Below are 13,560 nucleotides of genomic sequence, written 5' to 3' on the forward strand. Positions count from 1 at the left end.
GACATCAGACATACTGACAAGCTGCTGTGTAAGCATCAGGCTGATGGTGATGGGCTTCACTTTATTTTCCCAAGGGACATGAGTCAGCTCTGTCTCTACATGCCTTGGAGGCCTCATTAGAGCCATCCAGGTCCTGCACATGGACAAACTGGAATCCTTCTTTGCCCTTGGGCATCCCAAGCTTGCCTTTGAGCAAGAGAAGAGGAGCTGAAATGCAAGGATGGGAAATGGTGGGCTAATTAGAAATAGAGTAGGAAACAGGTGCTCCTACATGCCCACCCCAGGCACTGTGCACATGTAGAGGAATCTCTGCAGCTGAGAGGGAGGAGGTGTGGCATCAGCATCTGAAATTCAGTGGGGCAGTCTGGACCCTCACCAGAAAGGCTTTATGTTGTACATAGCTAGTGGTTCTGAAGGTAAATTAAGTCTGCATCTTCACTATTAGCATAGCTTATTAGCAACTCTCTTTGCCTCAGTTTCTGATTTGCACAAAAGGGGCAGCACTGCTTCTCTGTCTCACCACATGGCATGAAGGACTCTGTTACCAAGGGAAGAGACACCATGCAAGTACAACAGGTGAGAAAGTGCAGATATTGTAGAAGCCACGGGATGATGAATGTGAAAATATAGCTAGGAGACCAGAGTCCGTTACAGGGAAACTTTTTACATTTAACGTGGGGTCTAAGATTTCTGCAGAAAGTTTTGTATAAGATGAAAGCTGTGATTAGGGGGGTCTTCCAATATTTAACCCCCAGATACTGCTTTATTTTTACACATATATGTCTTCTGTTAAATTAAGCTCAGTGCATCTAGACATATGGCAATGCGATCTGTACAATTATACTGATAAGGTCACATACTTAACTGGCAAGAACTGGCAACAGCGTTACTAACTTCAAAGAAGTTGTGTCAATCTTACCAGTGAGAGAAAAGCACTCTCATTAACACAGAGGGAAGGGAGAAAGTGATGGGAGAATAATTTCACAAGAAATAATTAACTTTGGTTATAACAGAGTAACTCTAATGGAGACAGAGAGTCAGAGAGGGAAGAAGAAAAACAACATTAATCTGCTATTAACCTTAGCTGTGATCAGACCAGTTCAGCTGTATTGTGAGGTGATGAAGCTTTGCAAGTTTATTAGGTGCTGATGCAACCTCCTATGTGATGGAAGACAAAGAAAAATTAACACTGCAATTACTGACATCATAATGGCTTATGCAAACACACCTGTCTTTACAGTTGCCCCCTCTTCTTCTTCCCATTTCCCAACTATTTTTGTTCAATATTCACATACAGCATAGGTCAATCTCATTTCCTCAGGTTGGAAATGTCTCCACCCCTGTTTTTTAAGAGCTGAAGATGGCTGTTACCCTCAGAGCAAATACTGGCTGCAGGCTGCACTTCTAACTTCCAGACCATAGAGAGATAGAATGCTCATACAATAATGTGAAGATACACCATTGAAGCCAGGAAAAGTGCCTGACCTGAGATGACAATATGAGCATACTCACAGTAATGAAGGAAAAGATAAAAATGTTGATCCTAGCAATATCTGCTTTGATATGTCTGCTAGTGATATCTGTTCTGATCCCAGCACGTCCACTTTGTCCAAAATGATTGGCACCATTAGTACCTTTGACTGCTAGGCAACAGCAAGATGCAAGTTACTTGATTCATTAAAAAGCAGTAGCAAATCAAAAGAAACCAAAAGTCATTACCCCCCCACCCCAAGTCTTCCCCTCACCTGGCCTAACATCACAGCTTTACTTTCCTCCCTGGAAGCTCCTGGCACACCCACAGGGTTCTACATGAACATCACATTCTCAGGCTCCATGTCTCAGCATTCATAACTCACAAACCTAATTTCCCTTGCCAGAGTTCAGGCTTGGGCCACAACCAATTACTGTAACATAAGGGCATTCACTGCTATTATCATAATAACGTGTGGCGGGATATGACAAGTATCCATAGACTTGTGCATGTGTTTAACAGGGTTGTGACTCAATATTTACGGTGCAGAGTTTCCCCCAATAATCTCAGTTATGCTTGTCATTAGTAATAGTTATATCAAGAGTATTTGTCCACCTGCAAGTGAATGCAGTGATCCAAATTACAAAGTAGTGAAGGAACAGAACAACCTATGAAAAAGACAGATGGTTTCTTGACCAGTTCTGACTGGTTTAGACTTCTGGAAATGCATGAACAGAGAAATCAGACTGACAGACAGAAGGTGACAGCCAGAGTTATGAATATGACAGAGGTCTGCTTTCCTGATGTTCTTGAAAATAACATGACAGATGTAACATACAACAAGATCAATTTATGGGCTAGTAGCAAAATTCCTGCTGTCCCAGAATCTGTAACGAGGCAGGGCAGGAGGGAGTTATTTTCCATCAGGGAAATGTCGAAGGTGTTCAGCATGGGACTGCGACAGGCGATGGACTGACGCTCCTAACATCTGCGGGGAAATTCCTCCCCACTGGCATGACATTAACCCAAGATCTGTGCTTCCCTGCTTTGTTCTCCTGTCAGGCAGTAACCTTTTCCTTGAGCAAACACAGACTCATGGGCTCACGCCATGCTGCTGCCCTTCGGACTTATAAGTCTCTACTGAATCAAGTAGGAAGCTCAGGTTAAAAAATGTTTATTGAGTAAGTGAGGACACAATAGACCAGTCAATGGGAATTCTCACAAAGCTTCTTAATGTGGAAGAGGGAAAAAAGGTCATCATGGAGATCCAAAGAAAGGTTAAAATTTCTATATGCCGTGTTTAAATCTGCTGATTATTAAAAAAATGGCATTTATGAGCAGTATTGTATTTGTGAATGCAATTTTAAAAGAGGCACTTGGTATCAGAGCCATCCAGCAAGCTCAACCGTATTCAGCTGCTCAGGAATCAAAACCCACAGCTAGCAGAAATCAAGTCTGCTCAGCAGAGGTGATAAAGCTGGATTTATTATTTTATTAATAGCAGCATTACTATAGTCTTAACTAAGGTGACACAGCTCACACCTTCATCCCCTCCACAGATAACACAGAGCGTGGAGGAAATCACAACCATGGAAGAAGGAAGAGATGGGTGAGCTGAGCCCAAGCCTTCTCCTTTTCTTAATGGAATCAATGGTGTGGCACTAGATTATAGTACTTAATCTAAAAGAGTTATTTATTCCTCTTTAATCTATGATTTTAGAAGTGATGTTGCTCTTTCTTCTTGTTTGCCTACGAATAAATGAGTGCACATGGATGTCTGTGAATGCTTAGATGCCTGAAAAATCAATAGCTTGCATTTTCAGAGCCCATTTGACTCTATATGGTGGGCAAATTTTCAGAAAATGAGCTCAGAAAATATTTCCAGTTGGGAAAAAAGAAAAGAAAAAAGAAAAGCAGTGAGTTTAAATGACTCATTCAAAATCAAAAGAAGAGTCTGCGTCACTGCTGAGCTGCAGGAGTTAATTGAGAATGTGCTCCGGGGAGCAAATATGCACTGACAAGCAGATGGACTTGATGATTTACATCCTTTCCTCCCTGTTATTTTTTTTTTCCTAATTATTATTATTATTACTGTTACTATTGTTGTTATGACAAGTTCCTCGAGGCAGCAACTTTGTCAAATATGTTGTACAGTGCCTGGTAGGTTGCTTAGGTCCCACTGACTAATACATAACTGCAACATCTCTGGACCTTTGATTTGCGAGCTGCTAACCCCAAGCGCAAACCACCGGAAATATGGTGTCAAGTAAAGAATGAGCCATCCCAAAGTAGAAATTAAAGCTTTTAGAATACTTAGAAGCTCGATTTTTAATAGTTAGCATATAATAAAGAAGTCATTAAGAGTTATACTTTAAATAATATTGAGAAGTGAAAGAAAAGAGAGTAGATCGTTTAGTATGTGTTGATATAACATAAATTACAGAAAGGGGAAGCTAGCTAATGCACTAAGGGAATTACATTTTAAAAATCTGTGTTAGTTATGGATAGTTACAGATCAGTTATGATATATTGGGCTGGACTGTGCAACTGTTGGAGAACTGAGTATTTGTATAAAGCTGGATGTAAAATAAAATAAAATGAAAGCCAACTGTATCCTGGGCTACATCCAAAACAGTGCGGCCAGCAGGGCAAGGGAGGTGATCCTGCCCCTCTGCTCTGTGCTACGAGGCCTCACCTAGAGCACTGCGTCCAGGAGTGCTCAGTACAGGAGAGACATGGAGCAGTCAGAGCACATATAGAGGAGGGCTATGAAAATGATCCAAAGGATCCAAAGGATCCAAAGAGGATCACACCTCTCCTATAAGGACAGGCTGAGAGAGCTGGGGCTGTTCAGCCTGGAGAAGAGAAGTCTGCAGGGAGACCAGACTAGAGATGTAGTTGATGCCTCATCCCTGACAACTTTCAAGGCGAGGCTGGATCAGGCCCTGGGCAATCTGATCTAGCTGTGGATGTCCCTGTTCATTGAAGGGGAGTTGGACTAGGTGACCTTTACATGTCCCTTCCAACTCAAAGAATTCTATGATTTTGTAACAGAAGGGAGAATGAAACCATTAATTTAAAGAGATCTACAATGGAACCAATGGTTGCTTCCATCACGAAATTTCACATGACCTTGGACAGGTCAGCTGAGTTGGAGAGGGTCTGGGGATATCTGATCAGGTCTAGCGTGTAGCATCCCTACTCACAGCAAGGAGGTTGGAATGAGATGATCTTTAAGGTTCTTTCCAAGCCAAGCCTTTCTACATTCCTGTGATTCCGTGGTTCTATGAATGGCAATGAGCATGACACAATCTGCGCAGCCGTCACACAACACATGGAGCTGCTGAACATGGCACTACACCAACAGTGTGCAGGAGATACCACCAGGCACACTGCAGAAGGACCTTCCAGCAGGGAGGGAGGTGATTTCCCAATTTGATCACAGTAGCACCTGATGTATTGTGGAGGGAGATGGCAGCTTAGAATGCAATTAAACAAACAAACAAACAGGCAAATAGAACAACCCCCTCAGACACAAAACTACAACCAAGCAACCCAAAAACTACTAGCGTTCATTTACAAGATGCCTTAAGATCTCATTTCATGGGATATTTTAAAAGAGCTTAATAGCATAAACACCATCAGCTGCAATCTCAGCAGGTCCTCCAGTAATGCAGAAGAACTCTAAAACTACAGAGGAAGAAGAAAGAATCGATGTTCAAGAATGAACATATGAAGTTGTCTATTCTTGAAGAACAGACGTTTTTAACAAGTAGCATGAAATGCTTCTTACACAGTAAGAAACTACATTTAGTTTGATACTGCTGCTCCAAAGTCCCCTAGAAATGTTATTAAGAAATTATTTTGTTTCATCTTCTCAAATGGTCTGGTGTTTTATATGGAGGAAGTTTTAAATGCCCCTTGCTTTATGGAACCAATAAATATTAGTCTTTCCATTGACCGAAGGCAGCATGAGTTTAAAACCAAAAGATCTGAATGCAGCATGGACTAAGTTGCTTTAGCTTCCATTCATTATCCATATGGTCCTTGGCATAACTCAAAGTACAGCATAAATGTCAATAATTGGACTATTGTCCCTCTGAAATGTTATCTCCACAAAAACCCAGCAGAACTTAAAACAAAAATCTGGAATATTTAACATTTTTTCTTCCTCTACTGGAAAAAAAGCAACACGGAATCACTTGGGCCTTGGAGAGCAAGCATTTATTGCAGAGTTCCAAGAACTCCTGAGCATAGAAGACAAAAGCAGATGTAAAAATCGGGAGGCATGAAGGAGGGTGAAGTCCAGGATTTATGTGGCATGGCAAATGTGGCGTTCACCCCCAGCAGGATGCTATGCTGTTTCAGGAAGTGCAAAGAAAGAAAAGCCTTCAGAGGGGTATTATCTTCCTTAGCATTCATATCAGTTAAAACCTGACACTCACTACTCCCAAATTAGCTTATGTAAATATTAATATTACTTCAGTCCGAAAACATCCGGTCTCTGTCAAATCTTGATGTGACAGTTCAGAGACAACTTCCAGAAGCTGAGAATTGCTGCTCTGAAATGATACATTGACCTCCACGCACAGTTTCTAACCCCACTAGTTCAATGTGCTTTAAAGCCTCAGCAAATACTGTTTTGGGAATGCCAGGGATCTGTCTTTGTTAAACATGACCAGCAAGAGCCAAAGCCAGGTATAAACAACATTCTCAGACAGACCAGCTTAAATGTAAACTCATAAACATCAACAGAATCACTGTGTGTGAGAGCTAAGTATGGTCTGCTGGAGTGTTAGTTAAAATATCATTTAATCAACATAAGGCTGAAGAGAACTTTATTGGGTTTGTCCAATATATGTGGAACTCTATAAAAAAACAATGTAGTGGTTTGAATTAAAATTCATTATTTTCTTCAGAGCACAAAAACTAATAAATCAATGCAGTAAATTATCACTGTGCTGTTCTGTGAAATTAACACCCATATACGTGAAATAAAAGAAGAATTTACGGCTCTAATCAATCATTTTTTTATAACTCCATCACACATTTTATTTACCTTCTTCCACTAGCTTCTCACCCTGAAATAACTCACCAGGCTGGGAGCTGCCATGGCATCCCGTGGGCTCAGTCCCTCTGCATGCCTGGTCCCTGGCTACAGCCCCAAATCCCAGCCCTTACCAGTGCTGCTCCTCCAACTGCACGAGCTAAATGCAGAGATCAAGTCCTCCCCTGCACAACAGTCAAGGTAAGAAGGGAAAGCCCAAGCTCTACATCAACCCCACCAGGTGTTAGCTTGACCCTGATGACAGGCAGGCAGTGTACCAGACAGTGAGAACTCATCCATCCCTGCTGAGTGCAAGATGTCACTGAGAAAAAGCAGCACAGAAATCACTATGCCTTTCCCTGCAGTAAAGTAACCATCAGAGTCATTCTCAGCTATTTGAAAAACACTTTAACCACCCCCTCAGAAAAATATGTATGACAATACCCCTTGCCCAGTAAAACTAAAGAAAATCCTGATTTGCTGAATTGGACCCTGAGCTGTAGAAGTAGGCTCCAGCAGGCTGCAGCACAAGGCTCCCTTGTTCAGGAGTGTGGGTGATTTATGGTTTCACACATACTCATGTGCGCCATTATTCACTTAGTGCTTGTACCTATGAATATCAGCTCATAAGATAAAAGCACGCTCTGAGACGCAGAATGATGCTTGGCTGTGTGCTAGGAAAGAAAATAGAGGTGAGAAAACAAAGACCTTCCCTTGAGATGACAGCAGTTAGCTGCACAAGGTAGGGCTATGTGCGTTCCCATCCTAACTCTAACCCCATCCACAGACACATGGCTCAGACCCCAAACAACCTCTATAAACCCCAAACATGATCTAGCAGAGCCCCCAAGTCCCATCTGCATCCTCAGCAGAGGTGGGATGCTGGTGGTGTGCTGGTCTTGCTTTCACAGCTCTGCAGCAGACCCTTTCACAGCTCTGCGGCAGACCCTGGCTCCTAGGGGAGCAACTGTTTCTCTCTGTTTTATGTGGGGCAGCCTCACCTTGAGCACTGAGTGCAGTTTTGGGCACCAAAATATAGAAGGGGCATAAAGCTATTAGAGAAAGTTCAAAGGAGGGCTGCAAAATGTCTAGAGGGTAAATGACATATAAAGAGTGGCTGAGGTCCCCTGGTTTGTGTAACGCCAAGCAGAGCAGGCTGAGGGGAGGCCTGATGGTGGCTGCAGCTCCTCACAGGGAGCAGAGGGGCAGTGCTGAGCTCCACTCTCTGCTCCCGAGGGAATGGCACAGAGCTGCATCAGGTGGGGCTGAAGGAAAGGTTCTGCACCAAAGGCCGAGCTGCTGGAGTTCAAGGAGCAATTGGACAATGCTCTTTGATGTGGAGCCAGGACTCAATGACCCTTCCAACCCAGGATATTCTATGATTCCATGATTTACCAAACAGGTCCAAATGCACACTGTTTACTTGCAGTCCATCATACTTAAAATACCCATCCAGAGTTGGGCCAGTCTATAATCATGGAATGCTTTGGGTTGGAAGGGACCCTTCAGATCATGTAGTTTTAACCCCCTGCTATAGGCAGGGACACCTCCCTCTAGACCAGGTTGCACACAGCCCCATCCAGCCTGGCCTTGAATGCTTCCAGGGAGAGGACATCCACAACCTCACTGGGCAACCTGTTCCAGGGTCTCACCACCCTTACAGTCAAGGATTTCTTCCTGAAATCTAGTCTATATCTACCCTCCCCCAGTTTAAGCCCATTTCCCCTTGGTCTGTCACTATCTGTCCTTATAAAAAGCCCCTCCTCAGCTTTCATGTAGGCCCCCTTCAGGTATTGGAAGGCTGTTATAAGGTCTCCCCAGAACCTTCTCTTCTCCAGGCTGATGAGTCCCAGCTCTCTCAGCCTGTCCCCATAGGAGAGGTGCTCCAGCCCTCTGATCATCTCTGTGGCCCTCCTCTGGACCTGCTCCAACAGCTCACACCCTTCTTGTGTTGGGGGTCCCAGAACTGTATGTATAATGTAGGAAGTTACAGGTTTTCTATTAAAAGGTTTCTTGTACCTACAGACAAAGCATACAAGGAGTACTGGAGGAGAAATAGAACTGACTGCCATAAAAGCACCCAAATGCTTCAGAACTTCCTCTCTCCAGTTGAGGCCAACTTCTCCTGCATCCCAGAAAAGGTCGTAAAGATTTTGTGTCAGGGCCTTCATGCTGCCTGTAGACACGGTGAGTCACAGCAGAAAGGTGTCAGTTTGCTGGCGCTGTTTGAACTCTCAAACCAACAAAGAAAATAAAAGATCCTTTCTAACAAATGACTGCTCTCACTCAACCCACACTCCCTTCCATCATCACATATTTGGGTTCACATTAAACCTTTTAATCTTGATTATACAGCACATTGCCACATTTACAGCTGCTGTGCAAAGTGCTCCATGAGTTATAGTGTCACCGAGTCCCAGCAAGCACGCTGAGCTGGCACACTACAAATCTCTTCTGCATGTGCAAAGTCACCGAGCCTAAATCATTGCGTTAGCAAAGGTAATGCCCTGCAGGAAAGTCCTGGCTGAAGATTTTGGGGACGTTTTCTCGGCAAACCCATCAGCCTTTTGTTCCTGGGACGCCAGCCTCCTGTCGGGAGGAAGGCTCTAAGCTGAGCAGAGGGAGGGCAAAACTCGCCATGCTTCAGTACTTCACAAGGGAAGACAAAATCCTTCTGTTCAAGTGACAGAACTCTTTTTTGGGACAAGGGGCTTCAGAGTGCACACACTTCATCAGCCTGATCAAAGGGAAAATAAACAAGAGAGAAGGGGCAGCCTTGGCAGCTCGCACCGCTCTGTGTTTGGCACCAAGTGGGCTGGATGGAAGGGGATGATTTATTCCCTCATGCAGTCAGGCACTGGCTGGGAGCCTCACCTAATGCAATGGGGGCCGGGTTGCCCAAACAGTAAAATGTTAACCATGCTGATGCCTTTTAGTTCTCAGAATTTTCTCAGCTCAAAATGAAGTTGAACCATCCTCAGCATTAACTGCAATTCAATAGGGTGATGCTCTCAGTCTGGCACAATCTGCTCCAGCAGAAGGAGCAACCCCACACCCTGTACCGCTGGAAGCAGCCAGCACCCACCTCTGGTACGTGACACTGAAATCCAAAACTGTGTGGATAAGTGGAGTTGTGCTGAGCAGGATGCTCTACAGTAGGAGCCGATGGCAGGGATGTGCATGCATTAAACATGGCAGAGTCCTAACTCTGCTATTTTGTCCATATGGGATTTCTAGGGCTGGGGGAGGAAGGGAAAGGATGCAGATGGAAGAGCCATCTTTGACCATTTCAAGTGTTAAAAATAAGTGAGATATGTGCCTTAGGGCTCACCAGATTGAACAAAGTGAATACACATGCTCTACGATTTCTTCACCTGGGCTTGTGCCTGACTGATCCCGACCCCTTCTTATGCTACACACTGCATTAGGCTTGCCCAGCCAAATGGTGAAAAGTTCTTTCATGAATATAATTTTTTTATACCACAGTATAAGTATTCCCTTTCAGGTGTATTCCTTTTGTTTCTCTAGCCACTTAGAAATTTGCAGCAGATATAAATAAACTTGGGAAAAAAAGAAGTCAAAAGCTCAGACCAAAACCAGGAGCATAAGAACTGCATCAATCCTCTGAGGTACTGTGGCACAGATCAGCCCACTCCCCTTGGCTCTTCAGCCCACACCGTTAGGTCAGACGCCTCCCCGTACAGACCATGAGCAAGGCAGATGGTGGAATGAGGCAAATGCTGGAATGAGGACTGCTGGTGGTCAAACACAGGCAGACATCCAATGGAGCACCCATGACATTGGGTGACATCTGCATCCTCACCTGAACAGCCCAAGGGTGGCAATGAGGGCGCGGCGATGCCCAGGGCTGTTCCAGCATAGTGGGGCTGGGACAGCCAACCACAGCCCCATAGGTTCTTTTTAAGGCCAAAAGAATTTTTAGATCATCTGCATTGTCTTTTTATATGAAACAACCTGTACAGTTGCATCCGGCTGCTGTAACAGACAGCCTAATTACAGGTGCTTGTCAAGTGTGCTGCCACTCACTTCAGCAGAGCCACAACGCGTTACAAAGCATGAGGCTCTGCTTCATGGTATACAACAGCTTGAATCTGCCTCCCAGCACTTCTTAGCAAAGTCTCATCCCTACAGACACAGAAAAGAGGCCACAGCCAGCAGCTATTCAGTGACCTACACGAGAGTGATCATTGCAGCAGCATCAGCTGCCATGTGCTCATTTACAAGTGCACAGGAAGATGCTTTAGGCACATAACTAAGAAGAAAACACATCTTAAGAAAGCAATGCACCATCAACAGATCTCGAAGCCCATAAACAACTGAATAGCATTTCCTGACCACCATAAGGCAGCAGGATTTTCTTACCTGTTTTGGGATTGATTGCAAAGAAATTCTGGGGATTTCCACTTGTAATCCGGTATGCCAGTTTTTCATTAGTGCTGGAGTCAGGGTCCTGGGCTTGGATCTGAATGACAGATACATCCTTTGGCGAGTTTTCCATGACGGATGGGTAGTAGATGGGTTCAGAGGTGAGTGGGGCATTGTCATTCACATCCTCCACCTCGATGTAGACTTCGATAGTAGCATAGAGCGGGACAACCCCGTGGTCAGTGGCATACACTGTCAGCCAGTAGGATTTGGTTGTCTCCCGGTCAAGGACATCTGCTGTGTAGATAACTCCTGTGGGAAAACAGCAAGCAGAGGATCTCAGGAATAGGATCAATGAAAAACCACATCCATTTTGATTTGGCTGTTTGACAGAAATGTGTGCAGATTTTTTAATGCTCCAACCATACAAAACTAAATATGTGCACATAAAGAATCTCAGCCATTGATTCCTGAAACCTGCTCAACATCTCAGCCCTTTGCACTGAGAAAGATGGTTCTTCGTAAGTGTCCTAATGCCATAACCAGTTCCATGCTGGGGCTGCAGCTGAGTAACAGAAGCAGTGCCTTCCCTTTCTGCTGGCGATGCAAGCTTGTACAAACCTTGGTAGGGAAGGAGCTCACCATTGGCTATGAATTGCACAAAGAAATATGGAGGAAAGCAGAGTTCTATGATCAGTGCTAGCAATGAAGGTGTCTTTTTTGCCTTATTTTTTTTTTTTTTTAAGAATCAGACTGTTCTGCAATTTTCTATAAGGCCTTAGAGAGGCTTTAGGGATCCCATAATAGGCACAGATGACGCTTCAGAACCCCCAGCCTGCAGCAGCACCCAGCAGAGAGGCTCTGGGTGCTTAGCAGTGCAGGGTGCAGGATGCTGGGAACCTTTCTTAATTCACTATCTGCAGTTCAGCTGTAATTCATCTGCATTACTCCTCAGCTCCTGTCCAACAACTTATGCATCAAATCTGGCTTTTGAGAAACTAGCAATTATTCCATTTATGACCCTGGACACAGCCATGACCTTTGGTTTAAAAGCCAACTGGAAAGTCTATTACATTTCTTGAAGAGAAGCCATGAAAATGTCTGCCCTGTAATCATGAGCCATCAGGGGATGGAATGGATTTGATATTCTGATAAAGCTTTAGACACCTAATGATCTAAACAGCCTTGGAGAAAACTTCCCTGGACAGCAGAACCCATCCTCTGGTCGAAGTTACTAGTGAACTTACTGCATCATTGGTATGAGGGGCAGCAGCAAGAGGCAGAAAAGGTAACTTTCCTCCTCGGGGAGTACCACTCTGATCGTGAGACAGAAGATCCCTGAGCAGAAGGGATGCTGTCAGTTCCTAGGAGTCAGGCTCCAGCTCCTGATGTCCCCACTCAAATCTGCTGGACAGCAGGCAGCACATGACCACTGAACAGTCTACTTGTGTTGGTCTCCTAGGACACGCTTTTTTTTTCCTTTTTTTTTTTTTTTCTCAAGTTTAGATTTTTTCTACTAAGCTTTTAACACTAGTTTGAATTGGCAGGTATTTTCCTACAGCTTTATCAGCTATACAGAGAGAAAGGAAGAAGGAGCAGTGCCAGTTTGAGCCACATACGGGCTCAGGTCTTCTTCCAAAACATCAGGTCAGAGATATATTATTCACCCAACAAAGGTGAACAGCATAGCACTGTAGGATAAAGGCAGAGCATTCTAAATATTCCTGTCAGTAGCCGGCTGTGCTACATAATGACTTTCTGTAGAAACATGGGTGAAATATGTAGTGAAGTGTGATGAAAATGCCTACAAGTCCAGAAGAGAAATTACATCGCAGGGATGAGAAGAGCCTATAATAAACAGCATATTGTGGAAATAAATAAATAAGTCCACGTGGGCAAAAAGTGCTGCTTCTTGAGATGTTGATTTATTCAGACGACACGAAGAATTATTTTAGATCTTTAAACACAAATTGAAATGAGTGGGGTTTTCCCCCAGTGAGAGCAAGGAAGGTTTTAGCAGATTAACCTCTGTTTATGAAGCTGAATTGCACCAAAATTGAGATGCTAATAAATCTATCTTCTGAGTTTTTCCTTCATTTTATGACTCCTGGCAACAATTCCTTTCCATTTGTGTATTTCAGACAGATAGGATCATGAAACAAGTGTTAGCAGCTGCCAGCGGGGCTGCTACACTGATTCTTCGTTTTACTTTTGATTTATTAAAAGGTCTCAGATACAGATTAATTTCTTTTGCTCAATATGTCTTGTCATTTCACCTGTCAACACACAGCAGCTTGATAAATAAAGAAGAAAGTCTTCTCTCCCTTTCAGGTTCTCCAGGTGGGGACCCTGTGTCACCACTGGAAGCACCCTTCCCTTCCACTCGAATGACCTGCACAGAGCTTGTCCATGCTGCCTTTCTGGCTATGGGGCTGTAGTTCACACCCACAAGAATGCACACAAGAGTATTTAACCCATATATATGGGTGACACGTTCTAAATAGATGTCAAATTTTATCTTCAGATGAGGGGTGAACTCTGAAGACTAATGGCAACAATAAATATTATTACTGTTTCTTCATCAGTATGGCATGAAAGGAAAAATGCCAACAGTGCCGGTGTCTGAGCTGCAAAACACTGCCTGTGGGTCTCCATG

The 13,560-nt window shown here is 43.9% G+C and overlaps 1 protein-coding gene across 12 annotated transcripts in view; it reads right to left on the reverse strand.

Annotated features, from left to right (window-relative positions):
* Positions 1-13,560, reverse strand: part of FAT3 (FAT atypical cadherin 3) — a 479,929-nt gene that overhangs the window by 223,644 nt on the left and 242,725 nt on the right. For all 12 annotated transcript variants that reach the window (XR_007377791.1, XM_048949082.1, XM_048949052.1 and 9 more), the window contains one exon: positions 10,902-11,216. Coding sequence is in view for 11 of the 12 variants with exons in the window: in XM_048949082.1 (XP_048805039.1) it covers positions 10,902-11,216 (315 nt within the window). In the remaining variant the exon portion in view is untranslated. The remainder of the gene's footprint in view (positions 1-10,901; positions 11,217-13,560) is intronic.

Source organism: Lagopus muta, chromosome 1 (genome assembly GCF_023343835.1).
Source record: "Lagopus muta isolate bLagMut1 chromosome 1, bLagMut1 primary, whole genome shotgun sequence".
NCBI lineage: Eukaryota > Metazoa > Chordata > Aves > Galliformes > Phasianidae > Lagopus > Lagopus muta.